The 20,204-nt window shown below is 41.0% G+C and overlaps 1 protein-coding gene across 3 annotated transcripts; it reads left to right on the plus strand.

Moving 5' to 3' along the window:
- The first annotated feature begins 202 nt into the window (after positions 1–202).
- Positions 203–15,418, plus strand: rc3h1b (ring finger and CCCH-type domains 1b). 3 transcript variants are annotated; one of them, XM_039815409.1, is made up of 20 exons: positions 203–363; positions 1,712–2,119; positions 3,899–4,019; positions 5,396–5,635; positions 5,772–5,947; positions 6,210–6,410; positions 6,778–6,910; positions 7,259–7,377; positions 8,234–8,346; positions 8,465–8,710; positions 9,420–9,634; positions 9,736–10,145; positions 10,264–10,419; positions 10,573–10,728; positions 11,049–11,271; positions 12,890–12,980; positions 13,149–13,245; positions 13,680–13,892; positions 14,750–14,856; positions 14,988–15,418. In XM_039815409.1, the coding sequence occupies exons 2-20, from the start codon at positions 1,889–1,891 to the stop codon at positions 15,142–15,144; spliced, it is 3,405 nt and encodes a 1,134-aa protein (XP_039671343.1). In that variant the 5' UTR covers positions 203–363; positions 1,712–1,888; the 3' UTR covers positions 15,145–15,418. The 3 variants fall into 3 exon arrangements, with proteins under 3 accessions (XP_039671343.1, XP_039671344.1, XP_039671345.1); XM_039815410.1 differs by having other exon boundaries at positions 14,753–14,856; positions 14,988–15,144; XM_039815411.1 differs by lacking the exon at positions 13,680–13,892 and having other exon boundaries at positions 14,753–14,856.
- Positions 15,419–20,204: the final 4,786 nt, after the last annotated feature.

Genomic DNA, 20,204 nt, shown 5'->3' on the forward strand with positions numbered 1-20,204 from the left:
TTCTTAACGGTGACAGTAGGCTACTTTGCTTTATTGTGTAGCCTATTTCTTTTTAATACGTTAATGTATGCACCAACCGCCAAGGCAAATTAATACTAGCTAAGTATTAACGTTAGTTACTTGGCAATAAATCCTATTCTGATTATGATAAGCACATACGGCCAGATCACGGACAAGCAAACACACACGCACATACACACATCTTCCACAGCTAGCTGTAACCGGCTAGCGAGTCTGTTGACGACTCGAGTTGACACCCTCCCCAAACCTCGGCAGCAGCTAAGCTGCACAGTCGACATGGCAAGAAAATATCGCAACAATTTCCTAAAGAAAGATGAAAATCTTCCAAGTCTTTTGGAATGAGTGAGTAGAATCGAGACTAATCATCGATTTGTCCTGATATAAACTAACGGTAGATGCTGAATATTTTGTTTCAGTCACATTTATGACGCATAGCTATGGCTAGTTGTAGCTAACACGAATGGTAGCTAACGTTAGGCTAACAAGCGAACCGCTACTAAAGGGAGGAGTATGGTTTGTTCTTTAGGCGTTAGCCTTCTGTGCTCAGTCAGAGAAGGAGTATTTGAGTTAGCTAGCTGCTTCTCAAAATGTGATGGAAACACAATCTTAGTGGGATTCTGAAAACTCTGAACTCAAGTAAATAAGTGTGCCTGGTGAAATTACATGCATTTGCAAGGCATTTGGGTTGCTGGTTAGTTTCGGATGCTCGCGTTACATAATCTCGCTGTTGCAAGTCAAATGGTGTCACTGCTTCTGCTCTTTCTCTAACGTTAGCTAGCTAGCTAGCTAGCTAACGTTATCGTTTCCTTGACCAATACACGAGATACTAACTAATGTTCTTGGCAGTGTACTGGATTCATAACCACAGCTACATTCCGAATAATGACTATCATGACCTACCAATAATAACTTTTAGATTATTAAGTTGTTGTTTTGTTATTTTTAAATCAGACGACGTTTGCTCGCTAGCCACCCATAGCTTAGCTTGCTAATAGTGAGCTAACGTTACCTACAATTAGCTAGCTAACGCATCGCCTCATATTAACATTAGATACAACATTATTGGGTGCATAACCAATCATTCAAATGATTACAGCCAAGATAGCAAACTCTTTGACCAAAAAAAATAATTGTTTGTAGCCTAATGTTTTCTTGCTCTGTTAGCAAACATTAGCCTCATAATAAGTTAGATTGCGCAGAAGAACTCGGTTGTTAGCCTCTTCAGGACCCTTTGTCCATAGTCATAGTGGTTAGCAGCTTCTAAGTAGGCCACAAAGCAGTTGTTTTGATCCTTCTCAGACGCTTGTTTTCTCTGTATCTTACAAATGTGTGCTTTATTTATTTATTTTTAGTTTTGTGTTACGGCTGAACACCGTATACCAGCGAGTAATCAAAGTCAAATAACACTTTCGATTATAGATTTATAATGTAGTAACGGTGTCAGTAACGTTAGTCCCACGAGAAACCTACTTTGTCATCCTACTGCCTTTTAATGCATTTCTCTACTACAGATGCACTCATACACAACACAACCATGTTTTGTTAATGCACTTAGATAATGTTGATATTATATGTGATATGATAACAAGGATTAATCAGCCAACGTTACATTTGGACTTGTATGCAAAATAATTTGAATTCCAATTGGTGATTGCACAATTTTAATTATCATTGTCTTTCTCTTTTACAGTATTCATCACGCGATGTGATACAAAATCCACAATGTGTGAGGACATTTAAGAACAATTGAGTTCGGAAGAAAAATTCTTGATTCCAGTGGAATCTTTCATATATATTATTATTAGTTTTTTTCTCTGTGTTAAAGCTTAAATACATTTACACCCACTCGTCCCATCAACATATAACCATGCCAGTGCAAGCACCACAATGGACAGAGTTCCTGCTGTGCCCCATCTGCACGCAGACATTTGAGGAGACTGTTCGCCGGCCCATCAGCTTGGGCTGTGGACATACTGTCTGCAAGATGTGCCTGAACAAGTTGCACCGTAAGGCCTGTCCCTTTGACCAGACAGCCATCAGCACAGACATCGAGCAGCTACCTGTCAACACAGCCCTGTTGCAGCTGGTGGGAGGCCAGGTAAGACTCCTCTTTGTACACTTGCTTGGCATTTTATGACAAAGATCCTGTGTTGATGATTTATTCAGAACCTTTGCTGATGCTAGCTTGTGATGAAGAATAATAGCAGGAACAGTTTGATACCATTCCTATCTTGACAGCATGATGTTTTCTGTAATAAGTGTTTATGGACTGAATTTGACTGTTACATACTAGCTATTACATGATGCACAAGGCTTGGAGATTACTTTTATGAGTCCTACAACAGTCGTTGAGCACTGACTTTAATTTTGTTGGTTTACTGAGTGCTGGCACAATCAGTGGACCTATATTTCTCTGAGGTGGTGATTGACCAACAGGGTGAGGCATAGCTAATGGTGATTTGGCTTTGTTGTCCAAGTTTCCAGGTATACACTGTATAATGTCAGTGTATCGACAATGAGCCTGTTGTGTGTCCGATATAGTCATGACTGTGATGTCTTGTCTCTTAGCTGAGTGCCTTGCATGTCTGTGCTCCTACAGATTAGTAGAATACAATGTGCAATAAAATGAATATTCCCTAATAGAAATGGAAGTTGTTGTGATAGTACTGTACCGTTGTCGTTAGGGCTGTGCGATATGGAGACAATCAAATCTCACGATATTCTTGACCAAATACCTCGATGTCGATACTGCGACAATATTGTAGAGTTGAGAATTGGTGCTTTCACAAAATATTTTTTAAAATGAGATTTTAGATAAATAATCATCAATAATGTTGATTTAATGACTAAGTGGGTAAAGGCAAATAATAGAACAGCTAGAACAGTCTGGTAAGTTCAGAAAATTACATCACTTTACTGTAATACAGTCTTAGAAACCAGGAAAAGACAACACTTAACATATTACGATATCCAAAATCTAAGACAATATCTAGTCTCATATCACGATGTCAATATAATATCGATATATTGCCCAGCCCTAATTGTCGTTCATTAAAATAATCTAATTTATCATTTGAAATGCCCAATAGCTGCAGGTTGTTTTGTCAGTGTCAAAGCAAATGGTCTAAAGTGAAGATGGTTATTTTATTTTATTTTTTGATAGTTTCATTGGATTCCCAATAGTTATTTAAATTGGTCCATTGCAAAGCTTGGAAAGTGAGGCAGCTACAAAGCGCACAGCACAACCTAAGCATCAACATAGAAACATGATAAGAAATGCTTCACTCCTGTGTCTTGGCTCTATTTTAAATAGTGATTATTAGCATTGTCAACTGGTATAAGGGCATTTCAACAAGCCACGACATGCAGAAAATGGAGTACAATGCAGTTATTCTTAAAATGTTAAATCTGAATTTTCCTGTTTATTATCTGTCCTTGCGTTTACCATAGTGTAAGTAGGTCCAGGGAAAACTGCATAATTGGAGCATACTCTAATCGTCACTTCTCACCACGCCTCTAATAGGACAATAAGGGAGTTCTTTAAAAAAGAGCTTTTTAGGACAGAGGGCAGTATACATTCATATTGCCTTCATTCTAAATCCCTGGTTTTGTTTCAGTAGTATGTGCTGTTGAGTTTGTAGATTAGCACAACATGTTTGCAATAAAAACACATTTTATACATTTTAAAAAAATTTTTTTTTTTTTTTAAAAAATATTTTAAAAAACACAAAAAAAAAAAAAAATAATTAATTGCCACACTCAGTTGTGTTTAGCTTATTTAGCCAATACATTTAAATTAAATGAAAATAGTGACTGTGTGGCTTCTGCTATTACTATGGGTTGTCTCAATTATTTCCCTCTCTGTGTCCTGCTGCAGGTTCCTAAGGCTCAGCCAGTTGCCTTGATTACCAGTCCAGAGGACTCGCAGCATTATGAGGAGGCCCGGCAGTGTGTGGAGGAGCTGGCCCTCTACCTCAAACCTCTCAGCAACACCAGAGGTACTTAACACACACAAACGCATGCTTTTTACCTTTTATAGTTTGCTCTACCTTTTTTATAATCTGTTGATACTCTTGCTGCCTTTTAAAAGAAACGCTGGAGGTTGTTTTCAATGTGGGAAATCCAGTACTCAATAGCCGCTTTCCGACCGGAGGGATTTTTGCAGTTCCTAGAACATAAAATTCCTAGAACTCTTTTTTTTTTTTTTTCCGACTGGACCAATTTGGGGATTTTTAAGTTCCTCTGGCTGCAGTTCCTGTTACTCTTTCAGCTCCTACTTCAGGGCAGGGTCTTTTCCCTGTTCCCTTTTCATCATAGGGACCTAGGTCAACGAGGGTCGGGTTTCCGGTACAGACAGACCAAGAACGGGACAATTTTAATAATTTTCGCTATCTTATTCATCACTACATTGACGTCTGACAACGTTTTAGGCGAGAAATTAACTGTTAATATTTCGAATATAGGCAGTCTTGCGAAAATTGATGCCAAATTGACAATTTGCTTCAAAGTTTTCAGAGGTGAGAAGCTCCATGAAGTGAGGCGACATTCGGCAGGTGCCTGCCCCGGCCACTAGCTCGTCGCTCGGCCTGTCCTGCTCAGAAACCCTGCTGTAAGCTGGAGGTCTCTCAGACCGCTCTCGTAAATAAGAGGCTTTTATTTCGCCGTTGACGGTTCATTTGTTTAAATATCACAAAACATGTCCATCATAAGATTAACGGGAGCCTGTGGTTAACTGTCTTTTGACAATCTTGTTGTCCGGCCGTCACACACACACGTCCACAACGCAGCAGGCAGAGGCGGGGGAGAGAGCGATACCCATTTCTCTTTGGGAGACTTGTTTAAATTATGACAAATATGCTATATACATTAGATTTAGTTCATACTTTTTTGGTGTATTTGTTTTCAGATTTTAACGCTATAAAGACCGTTGCCGTGCTTGCATTACTCCCTTACCCCTCCTAATAGTTCCTATGGCCACTTAGCCAGTGCGAATGCAAATGGAAAAAAAACGGTTTTGGAGGAGAGTAGTTAGTAGAACTGCTTAGAAGTGGACTTTTCCTTTAACAGTTTGGACCAATGGCATGATTTAAAACTGAAATTATATTTTCAAAGAAAGGGGGTTCAAAAGGGTCTTCCATATGTGGTGTGGTCAATGCCACCATAACTGAGTGTCAAAACCATAATATTCAAAGGTCATAGTTGTTTCCTTTCTATTGATTCATCATTTATGCCTTCAGAATCTGTTGAAAAGAGATCATAGCACACCCAATCTAAAGATTGACTGCCTTATTTGTAGCTTATACAAATAAGGCAGTCTGGCAACTGAGTGTGTATTCCCTTGGTTTACCAGTTGTCCTGTCTAATCTCTTTCCAGGTGTGGGCCTGAGCAGCACGGCCCAGAGCATGCTGAGTCGACCTATGCAGAGGAAACTAGTAACTCTGGTCCACTGCCAGCTGGTTGAGGAGGAGGGTCGCGTTAGAGCCATGAGAGCTGCCCGCTCTCTGGGTGAGCGAACCGTCACCGAACTCATCTTGCAGCACCAGAATCCACAGCAGCTCTCCTCCAATCTGTGGGCCGCTGTGCGTGCACGAGGATGTCAGTTTCTTGGCCCAGGTAAGTTGTTTTCCATCACTTGCGAATTGAGTCAAGCACGTTCCAATTTTAAGAAGAAGCAGGACGTATATCCTCTGTAAATGTTGGCTTTCCGCTGTTACTCGTGGTTTTTATGTTTGTGTTTTTCCTTCCCCAGCCATGCAGGAGGAAGCTCTAAAGTTGGTTCTTCTTGCTCTAGAGGATGGCTCTGCTCTGTCCAGGAAGGTGTTGGTTCTCTTTGTGGTCCAGAGACTTGAGCCACGCTTCCCGCAGGCTTCTAAGACTAGCATAGGCCATGTGGTGCAGCTCCTCTACAGGGCCTCCTGCTTCAAGGTATGTCACTGACAGAACTAGAAGAAAATTTAAAACAAGTTTTGTGGCAAATAGTGTACGTCAAGTGGTGCCCGTTTTCTCAATTTTAGAACAACCCTGGCTGGGCAGATACCTGAGATGTTTTGTGTTGTCGTTTTTTTTTAATCATTGCTTATCCAACACTGTGTTTGGTGGTCGTTAAGATGTTCTCTGCAAAAGAAGCCAAACAGAGTAAAAAAAACTAACAAAAAAATTCAAAACTTCTTCCTCTGTGGCTACCCAGGTGACCAAACGTGATGAAGATTCATCCCTGATGCAGCTGAAAGAGGAGTTCCGTACTTACGAGGCTCTGCGGCGCGAGCATGACTCTCAGATAGTTCAGATTGCCATGGAGGGTGGGCTGCGCATCGCACCTGACCAGTGGTCTTCTCTGTTATATGGAGATCAATCTCACAAGTCACACATGCAGTCTATCATAGATAAGGTGTGTGAGAGAAGTAAATGTTTGCTTTTGTCTGTATCTGCTGCGTTCGTTTCAACATCATGGTACATAAAGGTATATTTCAACAGTGTTGTTTTTTTTTTTTTTTTTTTCAGCCAACACAACCACCAATCTTTATGCAAGTGAAATGTGATGATGTCACCAATATGCATCATATGCGTCATCTAGCAACTTTTGGAGCTAGTGCCAGCTACTTTTATTGGAAGAGAGTTGGGAACACTGCATTGGTTATTTTTCTGTTATGCTATACATTGTTGTTTCTTAGCTTATATATCCTAGATAGAGAAATCCCATCTGCCATAAACCTGGCAAAGCATTTACTCAGTTTTTTTTTCTGCTTCCGGTATAGCTGCAGACCCCAGCGTCTTTTGCTCAGAGTGTCCAGGAGCTGACGATTGCCCTGCAGAGGACCGGAGACCCAGCCAACCTCAACAGGCTGCGGCCCCACCTGGAACTACTGGCCAACATTGATCCCAGTCCTGGTAAGAAATCTGCACACTTCAAGAATCTTGGTTTTGTAGTGATGTAAGGAGTAAGTCAATTACATGCAGTTTCATAAGCTGGAATCCAAACCGCAACCTTTGCATCTTCTCAGCCCTTGTTCCAATATATCTTGTCTAACAAATTGGGTTACAACAAGCAGCTGGGATGCCAGAATATGTCGGGATATGTCTTGGCCAGAGCCTAGCTGTTGCATCGCAGTTTACTGTCCATCAAAACTCACCCAAACATATTTTGTGTATCTGTATTTATGTTTTATGAGACAAATAACTACCATCAATTCAAGTATTTAGATTAAAGTCTGTTTTTCTCGTCTTCTGTTTCCCCAGATGCTCCCCCTCCCACATGGGAGCAGCTTGAGAAAGGGTTGGTAGCAGTGAAAACAGTGGTGCATGGCCTGGTGGACTTCATCCAGAACCACAGCAAGAAAGGAGCTGACCCTCAACAGGTTAGTCTATCCATTGGACCACCATCACTTGTATGTTGTTTAATTAATCCAGGCTACACCGATGGGAAATTATAGTCCAACCACCACCATAATTTAAACAACAAATGAGGGAATATATTTTGAAAGAATGTTGTTCATCACTTGTAGAAATACACATGACAAGCTGTTAAGGCTTGTGGTGCTGTGATGTTGTTTTTTCTTTGATTTGTTACACATCCTTATATCAACTGAGGTATTTGATTAAAAAATGTTGTGACAATGGATTTTGTCAGTATCACCCAGCCCTAACTGTAATGTTTAACATCACCACTATTGAGTGTTAAAGGTGCTTTAAGCGATGTCAAGTGGTTTTTAGGCTACAACATTTTTTGTCACATACAGCAAACATCTCCTCACTATCCGCTAGCTGCCTGTACCCTGAACACACTGTAAAAAAAGAAAATGCAGTCTCTGTAGACAGCCCAGGCTCCACAAACGGCAACAAAAACAAACTGCGCCAACCTGCACCACGAAACATAAGTGTTCCAGCCAATAACCGACAAGAAGGATTTGGGGGTTAGAGCACATGCACATGAAGGGGGTGGGGGAGAGGAGGAGAGAGAAGCGTGAAGAGGGAAGTTAGCTAGAGGAGAGCTATCCTAGACAGTGACTAACGTTAGAGAGGGAGGGGCGAGCTAGCCTCCGTTTTGTTTGACAATACTTCGAATGTCAACAAGTGACGTCACCCAACATCGCTTAGAGCACCTTTTAAGCTCTGTTTGTTGTAGTGCTAGGCAACGCCCTTATATAGGGTTTTACCATAATTACACAAAAAGTTGTGATCTCTACTTCAACAATACTTGATGTCTCTCTTTAGCCTCCTCAGCACAGCAAGTATAAGACATACATGTGTCGTGACATGAAGCAGAAGGGAGGCTGTCCTCGAGGAGCCAGCTGCACCTTTGCTCATTCTCAGGAAGAACTGGAGAAGTGAGTCTGACAAATATCAACATGTGGCATTTAGATTAGATATTGCAGTTGAAATGAAACCATTTTCACACCACCCAGCGTTTCTTATACATTTTATACTGCATTTTATGTTTGTCAGGTATCGTAAAATGAATAAGCGTCTGGCAGCGCGCCTCCCTGGCTCAGGAGGGCTCATGCCAGATGAGGGCCTTCCTCTCGATGTAGCAGTCACCCGGAAGCCTTCACCCCTCACCAACGGTAGTGGTGGACACTCTTTGCCCCAGCTCATTGCCCGTGGCACCGACACAGTCCCATATGAACTGTTGCGTAAACCCATGAAGATGGATGGAGGGAGTCCCAGTGCCCCAGGATCACCACCTGATGGGTCAGTATAACATTTTTATTAAAATAATCGGCAGCCAAAGAACAGGCAACCTGTGCCATGAAGTCTGCAGATTTCTTTCGAATGGGCGCCAGCTGATTGCACTATGCAGGGTTAGATGCATCCTGAAATTTAGTTTGGACCTGAAAATATTTTAAAATTAGAACTTGGACTCTTGAGAAATGTTGCATTCCTATAAATTAAGTTAAATTGAAATATATGAAATTAAATTTGCTGTATTCATCGAAGAGAAGAAAATTGTATTTAAAAGTATGGCCTGTTATAAATGAAACGTTTAGAAATATACCCCTAGCCCTACCTTTGTTAATTTATTAACCGTGAGTTGTGGTATCTGCTCGTAATACTGCATTTATGAAGACTGGAATGTGCATACACATTCCAATCAATTAGCCTTTCTTTCAGTCAACTTCCAATCAAATAACAAATTTTCCATATTGTCTGTTGCTGTCCACACCTCTACCAAGTGCAAACAATAGTCGGTATTCAGTTGGTATAGGTCAGTAGTTGCTCATGGAGTGTCTGCAGAGGAGAGGGTACATATCATTGTTCAAGCTATAGAATAATGTTTGAATAATAGGTTAAGGACAAAAATACTGTCTGCAGGTTGAAAATTATTCATTGGCATACTTGTTTGTGACCTTTTGACTATGAGCCTGTTATGTTTTCTTTAATCTGACATTTATTCCTGTAGCATGGACCCTGGGCTACCCAAACCTGGTATGCCTCTGCCACCTCATGCCATGGCCCACCAAAGGATGTCAGTGGACCACCTCTCTGGGGTGAAGCACATGCCTGTGGTAGCCAGAGGTTCACCGGTGTATACCCAGCCACCGCACCCTGAGATGTGCTATGACACCCGCCCACCACCTTCTGCTTCTCAGTATGACCCCCCACAATACCCCACAGGTAGTGCTCTTCTGTTGTGTTTGTGACTAATGAAAATGTTTTTTTACTTCATACTTAGGAAAAGTGGTATTAATAATTGTTAATTGCTATTTTTTTCTCAGGGTACCCCTACCAACAGCCACCACAGTATGTCCCCCGGGATTACATGCGTAACCCTCCTCCCCCCAGTGAGTCAGGACCCCCTTACCAGGACCCCTACCCTGGCTACGGCCCTCCAGAGCGCCCCTACCAGGCCCCTCACTCTGGTCCACCTTTCTCTTACCCTCACCCTCAACACCATGACCGAGGTCGCCACGGGACCTACACTGGCCCACCACCTCCCCCACAGCCTTACCCATCTCAGAGGGATGGCCTGGTCAGAATGAGTCCCGCACCTCTGGATATGCCCCCACCATCAGCAGGACAGGCTAACTCCCTTTATCACCAGGAGCCTAGTGCCCGTGATAGATACCCTCCAGATGGTTACTATACACAGAATGCCCAGCCTCCACCCATGAGGGCTTATGGCAGGGTGAGTTTGTTTGGATCGTGCTGGTCTTCTCTGTGCTGTTTGCCTTTAATTCTTTGTTTCAAAACACTAAAATAAATGCTAGAAGTTCAGCAGCAATATTTCTGTGTGTGTTTCGCAGGGGCCATCATATAGTGGTTCACAGCCCAGCCTGGACTACCTGCACAGACGTCGGCAGGAGCTGTTATCCCAGCTGGAGGAAAGGAAAGTCATCTCCCCTCCACCATTCGCTGCCTCCCCCGTTTCTCATCCGTTCCCCAGCGACTACCCTCCAGAGGTTAGCACTATGTGAATTTCATACATCTCTGAGACTGGATCTAATCATACACAGGCATTAAACTGTAAAATTTGATACATGTACTTACAGTTCTTGAATCTTTAAATGTAAGTATTAGTGACAGCACTCTCTCTGTTTGTTCTGTGTCTGCAGTATGGCGAGGAGAGCTCCAAAAACATGGTGAAATGCAGAGAGCCTGACTATGCAGGGCAGTACTCTCCCTGGTCTTGTGAAACCATTGGCTCCTACATTGGCACAAAGGATGCCAAACCCAAAGACGTTATGGTTCCTGGTACCATGGACATGATGGTGAGTTCAGATGGATAACTCTGTTTTTAAACATATCAGTATTTGGGTTGGGGAAATTATGCATTGTGGTTCTTTCTTTAATCAGTCAGCATTGATGCACATAAACCTGAAGGGGACTATAAACTTTATGACCTAGTGATTGAGGTGATGTTAATAAGTGCAAGCTAAGTTATTTGATTAGGTTTGTTTGACCAAGGGTAATTCACCAAAAAGAAACACAAGCAAATGTCAAGTAAAGAAAGAAACATGTTGCCCCCTTAGCCTCTTCCTCATATCTCTCCATATCCTAACCCTTGCTCTCTGTACCCTGTGACTGACAGAATGCGGAGGCTAAGGGTCTGAGGGAACCATCGCTGGAGGCTCCTCGGAGGGGTGCAGAAGTCAAAGACGATGACCCTATTATCCCATTTGGCCCCCAGCCTACTGTGTCACGCTTCGGTGCCATCTCCCGCACCTCAAAGATGGGCTACCAGACCACAGGCCCTGTGCAGGCTATGGCCTCCACGCCCCAGAACCCAAGCTCTAAACATATGGCCATGTCAGGTAAGAAACAACCTATTAATGTATGAACCTATCAATATCGAGAGTTTGATCTCCGTCTTCTCATATCAAAAAGCATGATAAGTCAAATTTTAAATACTAAAATATATCAAAATGATTAAATCCAAATGGATCTTGAATTAAATTGGATGTACGTACATATACATTTGTACCATGTGACTTTTTTATACTGAAATCTTAAAGGTGCAATATGTAATACTGAAAGCTAGTGTTTAAAATAGTTACTGCAGTACAAATTCAAAATACTGGAGAGAGTCATCTCCCCCGCCCCCTCCTCCCCAGACTCGAAATTGCCAGGCTAAGACCGCAGTCTCCACAACAATGTTGCTAGACGCTTGTCTCACATAACCAGACATACTTCACAGCACAGCGGAGGAGCTAACGTTAGATGCTGGCTATATTGTCAGTCATAAAAGCCCATGCTCACGCGGAGCTCTGTACCCAACTGATAGACACACTTGTTCGGCTTAGAATTACGGTAGGAACTGCTAAAAATACAACAACCTTGCCGTCCTCTCTACTCGACGGACAGACACACTTCCCAGGCTTAGAATTATGGTGAGAATCGCTAAACACACTGCAAACACACGGTCCTCTCTTCCCAATTTACAGCCCCCCCTCTCCACCCGACTGAACACACTTTATTGGCTTAGAATTACAGCAACAATTGCTAAACACACTGCAAACTCACGGTCCTCTCTTTCGGATTTACAGCTGCTGAACAGGCTACACGTTGTAAACAGCCATGGCCGCTTGCCTGGTCCTCTGCTAACGTTAGCAGTTAGCAGGGTTAGCATGGTGGCGTTAGCCAGGACCAGTCGGGAACACTTTACTGGCTGTGTCTCAATTCGTTTTTGCGAGTAACCAACTCGGGTACTCTAGCTATATAATTCAATGCGAGTACACAAATGTTGAAATGACATAAAATGCCCGTCCCTTGTAGCCGTGATAAATTAGTCTGAAGCTAATGCTTACCGGTTCAGGAGGACTCTAAGCTGTCTCCATCTTTCAAATACATCTCCAATATATATATATATATATATATATATATATATATATATATTGACGGGTTTGTAATGTCTCTGGTCATGCAACTGTTAGAAATATGCTGTTTTGTTTTTTAGGTCGGGTAGAATCCAGCTCCATGGATCCCGTTTTTTGTTTGCAGCTTTCATGGCTGTACTAATGTTACAGCTGTAGCGCGCTGGCTTTACATTTTTACAGATATATGTATATCTGGCAACCCAGCCTGGCTGTCAAACTGGGCAGTTAATAACAACACACAGGCCAAAACACAATCAGAAATTGGAAATTTCGGAAATTTCAAAAGGAGAAAATACTGGCATTAGCATTGTCAGAAAATATAGTATTTCAACTTAGCATGTTTCCTTAATATCTGATGATGCATTTTTTGATTTATTACAGTTAATATTATTACATATCAGACCTATTCATATAAAACTGTACTCATTTTGTCCACACTGACCACTCCTGCCTCTTAAACCAAACTTTTGTAGCATGTCTATTTCACATAACTGGTTTTTAATCATTACAGTTTGCTATGAAAACATCTCTGACAACCATTTTACTGCCTCAGCAGAATACACATATGGGAGCCATGGAGGATGGGGTGGAGCTTCATACCCCTCCCACCAGACTGCCTCCTCCTCTCAGGGACATTTCAGTGAGCGGTGAGGCCTGCGCTTGTTTTCCTGTCATCTTTTTAATATTCATATGATGATGATAATACTTATCACGCTTCAAGGAAAATATCAGAAATGCATGTATGAAAGTTCTTGACTTATAGAGATAATTGTAAAGCAGTTGTATTCATGTCTTACTGTATTTCACCCTTACAGCCTTCCTATGGCAGCCCCAGACAGAGAACAGTTAAAGATTGAGCTGCAACAGGTCAACCAGCAGATCAACCAACAGACCCAAATGCGAAGCATGGAGGTGTGTATGCTCTCTAACTAACAAGTGGACCTAGGAAGGTCTGGAAAGTACAGGAATTAATTTAATAAAGTCTACAAGATTTTGAAATATTTAAGTGTAGAAATTGTTTTTAAATTCCATTTAAATTTAAACTTCATGTTTTAAGTATTTATATCTGCTATCATTTTACATAATTGATGTTGTCGACATGGGTGCAAGAGCTCCCTCTACAGGTGGAACTTTGTCGCGCAACCTGGACACCAGTGTTAAAAAAAGAAAAAGTTCAGTCAAAATAAAAGCAGTTGGCAATCATGCTGCCTAGTCACTATCAGAATATTAGCAACACTGAATTATCAAAAACAGGTTTTCCATTTCACATTGCACTTCTTCTGAGTATTCCCAGAAATTTCCAAATTGCACAATCATCCTCTTCACTTCCTGCCTCGCCATTACAGGCTGCCAGTAACTCTTTACTGCTGCAGAGGGAGGCCAGTGCATTGGCAGGCCAGCCTGGGCAGCCCAGCCAGGGCCAGGTGTCAGTAGCGCAGCAGCAGGCCAAGTGGCCAGCAGGGGGAGCAAGTACAACAGCAGTCTCCAGTGAACAGCTAAGCATGGAGCTCCACCAGGTGGAGAGAGAGATTGGCAAGAGGACCCGTGAGATGGCTTTGGTTAAGGCGGGCTGTTGAGCAACAAAAATGGATGCAACAGTCTAACCATGTATGCTGATAGAAGATGGGATATGGGGGGAATTATTGATACAAAATGTCCTGTGATGATTGGAGGAGGGGATACTTCAGAACATCCCACTGGGGCCCCAACAAAATTGATACTCAATGTATTACATCACAATCTCTGGACAATGCACAGGGTAATTACATTTTCTTTACGAATCCCTTTAGCTTCTCCTGTGGCAGCTGTGTTATACCACCATTAGTCTATACCCTTGACGTTCAATTTCCGGGATTGCTCCCGTGCAGCAGCAAATTCCGCCGGATGCGTGTATTTTCCGTGTCCTTCCGCTTTCTTTGTGTTGGAATTTTAAATTCGGTGGATGAATGAGGACTATGGTTGACTGCTTCTCAGATCTCTGCATGGTAAATTGAGACAGCTAGCTAGACTGTCTGTCTAATCTGAGTTTTCTCTCGCTCGACTATTTTGCAGCGGCTCTGTGCTTTAGTTTAGTTTAGCGCCGCACATGACGATTCTGATTGGTTTAAAGAAATGCCAATGAACCACAGCACGTTTTCCTCCCATCCCCGAATGCTATTTGGAGTAGCCAGACCCTCCTTTAGCACGTTTTGGAGGAGGGTCTGGCAAAGCGAGACTATACCACCATACACCTTATTATGCCACTAGGACAAGTGCTATATAATAGTTGTAGTTATCTGGGCCATGGCTCAAGTCTTAAAAGATAGTGACTGATTTAGAATTCATTTGGATCAAATAAGCACAATGTTTTGTCAAAAACAGAATATGTAACTTGGTGTCTTTCCAGCAACTAAGCATGTTTTGTCCATCTCCAAAGCAGGAAAACCAAGTAGCCCATGATGTTCAGCAGTACAAGATGAAAACGGCAGAGAATGGACAACCAGAGCACAAAACTCAGCTGGAAGAAATCTCCCTGGCCCTTGGGTGGGTAAACGCGTACTTTAACATAAATATGTGTGTATTCCTTGAACATAAATGTGTTTCATCATAAGCCTGACCACATCCCAGTATTACTTGTTCTCACTTGTTTGTTTTTTTCTCTGTCCTTAATTCAGCGAGGTGTCAAATGGCTCCAGCAGTCTGCAAGAAAGTGCAGTGGGCGGGTCCATGCTGTCACTGACCAATAAGACGTCTGCAATGAGCCTGTGCTCTGATCCAGGTGCCACTGGGTCAGAGATGCAGAAGAATGGCGTCGTCCATTCCTGCTCTTAGGCAGTACACACTTACACAGACACATACATACACACACGCACACACTCAAGATGCTCAATTGAAAAGCATGCACAGGCACACATACACCCATTCTATTTAGAAGATGAGCAGTATCTGCCGTGATATGAATTTTCTTTCTTTTTGTTCTGTGAATGAGCTTTTTTTAATGACTTTCCTTGCCTGGAAACCAGAGCATATGATAACATTTCTTGTGTGTGTTTAATTATTTTCTTTTTTTTTTTGTACTGGGATTATAGATTAACAAGGCTCACAATAGATATATCAGGAAGAGAAAATGGTGGTGATGTTGACAGTACTGGTAATTTCGTTCAAAAAGGATAGGCCTATTTCATCCTTAATAATCACAAACAAAAACATAGTCAAGTATTTGATCGATCCTGTCCAGATAAGATTTTTTTTTTATTTAGTTGTACCAGCATACATAGAGAGATGAACGGTTAGATACAGAGGAGCAGATTAACAAGCACTTTCCCATGCACTCTGAGGAACTTTTCTTGCAATTTGGCGATCTATGAAGGTATTGTAGGAAGCGGCAGAAGTGTGTCACTTGGTTCTCAACCCCAGAATCGTAAAAATAAAAAAAAGTGGTTGCCCAGATGTAGATGGTCTGAGGAGGGAAAATCGGTACAATATTTCACCAGTATTCAGCTGAAATGGAGATGCAAGGTGTTTCAGAAATCACTTTTGCACCACATGCACGTCCTCACCTGCCACAAGAAGTATGATTTTATTAGTGCATTTTATGAACACATCATATGTCTGTTTCATACTTGAAAGCAGTATATTATATATTTAATTGAAGCATTCTGTTTTAAAGATTGCAACAAGTGTTTTTGATAATAAGCTTTCCACGTTTTCTATAAGGGAATCTACTATGTGCTTCTCTTGGTTGTGATGTGACCTAATGTGGTTTGGTTACAATGCCTTTCGCCTGTGCTCCTTAAGGCTGCATTCAGTCCGATTGCGTTGTGAGATTTTTCACAGCATGCTCAAAAATGTAGATTTCTTTTGGGTGAATGCACGTGATCAGGCTGAGAGAAAGTAAACCTTTCTGCCTCAGGAGTCAGGCAAATGAGTATCTTTATAACATAGGGTAAATAAGGATTTCCCTCCTCAGAGCTTCTCGTCTCGCCACTCAAAAGGCCTCCCCATTGGGATTATCTTGTCATTTGTTCTCCTAACTTCTATGAAGTTGCCTTCCCTTGTGTTTTTTTTTTGTTCAATTTTATCTTTTCATGCTTTACGTTGTTACGATTTGGGGTGTGTGGCTTACCTAGTGAAGGCTTTATAGAGCTTAGCTGAAAGCATGTCCTCTGTCATGAAATGGTTGAATTTCAAGCAAAACTCTGACTTAAGGGTAACTGTTGTAGCGTTTTTAGCTACATGGTACATTTGAAATCATGTTTACAGCTGAGGACATTAGTGTTGGTTACTGAGGGCTGAACAAAACAAACGCAAATAGCAGATTGGATGAGTTTGTTTATATCGCATTGAGTATATTTAAGCATCTTTATTGGCGAGTATTACAATATTCTGTTTAGCATCAAATTTTCCTTTTCACACCTTGATGTCATCATCACCACCATTACCACTGTTATTGCTCTTCCTCCATCGTGTAAATTGTTTACTGCTGATGCTCAACATGGAGCTCTTTGCCTTTTGTAAACAATTGGCATGATTGGCTACAGTTTTACAGCTCTGCTGAGAGCGAGCGAGTCCTTGTGTTTGAACGGTTGGTTAGAGGAGACGCTCTGGGTCAAGTCATTTACGTTTAACGTTGAGCCTTCGTTTTGGTCAGACGAGGGGTACTGAGAAACTGACAGTTTGACAAATCTCTGATAACCGATGAGTCATAAATAAAGACACAAATGTTTTGTGTCTCTCATCCGGGTTGTTTGATGGGCATCTCTTTCAATTTGTCAGCGCCATGATAGTGGATGTTTGGGTTTTTCTTTTCTTTTTTTTCTTTTTCCTACCACACTTTAAGCCTCTGGCTGCTCCTTGCTACATTTATTGTTTAGGTACACAGCTCACTTATACATATGAGTATGTATACATACATTAATATACTAAAGCACTATTAATGTGCCACCTCTTATTTTACTCGCTCAGCATTTATATTAAATGATCTCTACTTAGAATCAGCAAAATGTTTTTGTTTCTTTTTGTTTGACTTGTTTTCTGTCCACTGGTTGCCAACACAGACTTTATCCTTTCCCAGACGAAGGACTTCTGTGCGCATTGATGTGTGTTCACTTAATCTTTTGTGTTCAAACAAAGATGTTCTTTATAGACTATGCTTCCGAAGACAAATTTATGGAGAAGTTTGTGTGTGCTAGATTGTATTGTAGAAAATGTACTTCCCCTCTCAAAGTGTGCTGTACTGGGTGATAGTTCTGAGGTATTAGAAAAGTGTTGGGGTTTTTTTTTTTCCACCCCTGCCCCCCAAGAGGATATTCAGGAAGTCTCTGATGATAGGTTGGCCTTAAATCCTTTGGCAATGCTCCTTTACATTGTCCGCTGTGGGAGCATGAGGTGATCTCAAAAATACTAATTAACACTGAATTGGCATGATACAGAGTCATACAGATGGACTCTACTGTTGTAGTTCTCCCACCCCCCCCCTCCCTTTTGAAAATGTCATGTAAAACAGCAACATGCAATAATGCAAATCTGTCAAGATTTGAAGCAAAATGTGTTTTATTAATTTTTTTTTCTAAGGAAATGTTAACGTAGCTTGGTTTGTAGTTCTTTTCTCTATCTCTTGTTTTCTGTTTCTGCAATAGTTGAGTGAATTTACTGACCTGCAAGTCTTACAGTCTGTAATTGCATCATCTGACCTGATGTGTAGTCAACAGCTAAGAGTATGACATTTCCATGTCTAGTTTGGTTCTTCTTTGTCAAGTATTCACAAAAGAATCGGCCCATCAGCTTAAATCTGCTGTAATGTCATGAATTAGCAACACATGGTGTTAATTTAAGTGCAAGTCAACCAAAACTATCAATGCTGATTGTACCTGATAGGTCCCTGTAGGTCTGAATGAGCCCAAAGTGGCTTTAGCTTAGCAGAACTGACATACAAGGATGCATGGGGTGGTTTACTATGTAGTAAATAGCAAAGATGTTAATTTCAATCTCCTGTGTGTTTTTGTTTCTGAGTGGAACTGCTGCCTCTGCCCCTCATTTACATAACCAGTTAACCCCTCCACCCCCACCCTTGACCACTGAATTCTGTTACTGCTGTTTGAGGCTCACATTTTATTCCCTGACTTTCTGGGGAAATTCGCAAATGGCTATTTTATATGATTACTCCCTTGTAAAATATCTCTTAAATTAAGGTACAGGTTTGATTTCAGCAAGAAAAAAGAAGTTTTTATATGTATATTATACTCCATTAAGGAATGTCTAGAATTATCTTCCTCCAATGTGGATGTAGCCATTATTACGCCATTTTATGACTTTGTAAGAGAATTCACTGTGTGAAAATTGGTTTGCATTTTTGTATAATACAATCTGCTTTTTTTTTTCGTTTGATACGAGAGGGAGGTCAAACTGGAAGTTTGAAGAGAGAAAAAAAAAATGAACCTGTGAAATTGAGAAAACAAAGTGTAACTTATGTACAACAGTGATTCTAAGATGAGGGGAAAGGATTAAATGATATTGCTAACTCGGGATGTTTGTGTCATTGTTTAAATTTTTAACAGATCAAGAAACTCAAGCTGTAGTTGAACATGTCTTTTTTATTTTATTTTTTTTCCTGACCAGCCACTTTTTGTATTCGAGTAAAGTATGTTTTGGGTCAGTGCACCTTGACAACATTGGTGTGGTAAAGGTGCAACGCACTTAACTTATCAGAAGCAGAAACTTCTTCTGGTTAAATATTAAGAGACTAATTAATGAGTAACGTTTGTGTAAATTTTTACCACATTGGCATGGACTGAAAAAACATCACACGCATACCACATCATATAAATTTGGCCAAACGAATTCAATCAACCAATTAATTTCTTTTGTCAATAGGAACAATCTCAAATCATACCGAGCATTGACAAACTGAAACATTTAACCAGGTACCAGGATCCGAATGTACCCACCTTGTGGAGCTTTTGCGTCTGAGGATTGCTCTGCATAATGTGCACACGTGCATGAAAATGCTCTCATGCCCACCACTAAACCGAATCAACGCTGGTTTAGGAACACCAGGATGATGCCAACTTTCTTTTATTGACTTGACCATTCCAAACATTACTAAAATATATGGAAATATCTGCAGAAAGAACAGCAGAATATCACCCACTACACAGGGTTCAGAACTTAAGTGGCAGGATTTCAAGAAGCGTTGAAGCAGTTCGTGAAAGGGTGTCATTACTCCTTCCAAGGGCCTTAATATTTATACATTGATAGGCGTGTGTTATTTTACCCACCACTAGTAAGTCAGACTATTTGTTTTTTAAATAGTGTTAAAGACTTAATAAATGTGAAATGTGTCAGAACCACTACTGTGACACTGGTGTAACCGGTTCTTCACCCTAAGGGTTTTGAGGGGGACTGTTTGCTGTTCTCTCTGCCTTCAGCTTACATGCATCTGTGAGCATGTTTTAAGTGAAGATCTTCCATTAAATTATGAATGTACAGTATTTACATAACATCACCTATACATACATACATACATACATACACTTACTGCCTGGTTGAAATACTATTATTTCTCTCTCTTACTGAACTATTTATTTTAGAGGATATACAAAAACAAAAAGATGTATTTTGATTACACCTGATAAGAACAGAATTGTGGGTCACCTTTAGTCTAATGTAAAACCCACACTGCCCAGCTCCCCTTAAATAGTTAGCAAATAAGCCTTGGTTTAAGCATATTCAGTTTCCGGTTTAGCTACTGTGGCAAATTGTGGAAATTGTTTCTTTCATGTATGTTAACTGAAATAAAGTAATTCATCATCATCATCAAATCATCTGTTACCACTGGTTGAGTTTAGGTGCAGCCATTGCTGTACAAAGAGGGGAGAACATCAGAGAAATGC

The sequence above is a fragment of the Perca fluviatilis genome, chromosome 11, assembly GCF_010015445.1.
Source record: "Perca fluviatilis chromosome 11, GENO_Pfluv_1.0, whole genome shotgun sequence".
Lineage (NCBI taxonomy): Eukaryota > Metazoa > Chordata > Actinopteri > Perciformes > Percidae > Perca > Perca fluviatilis.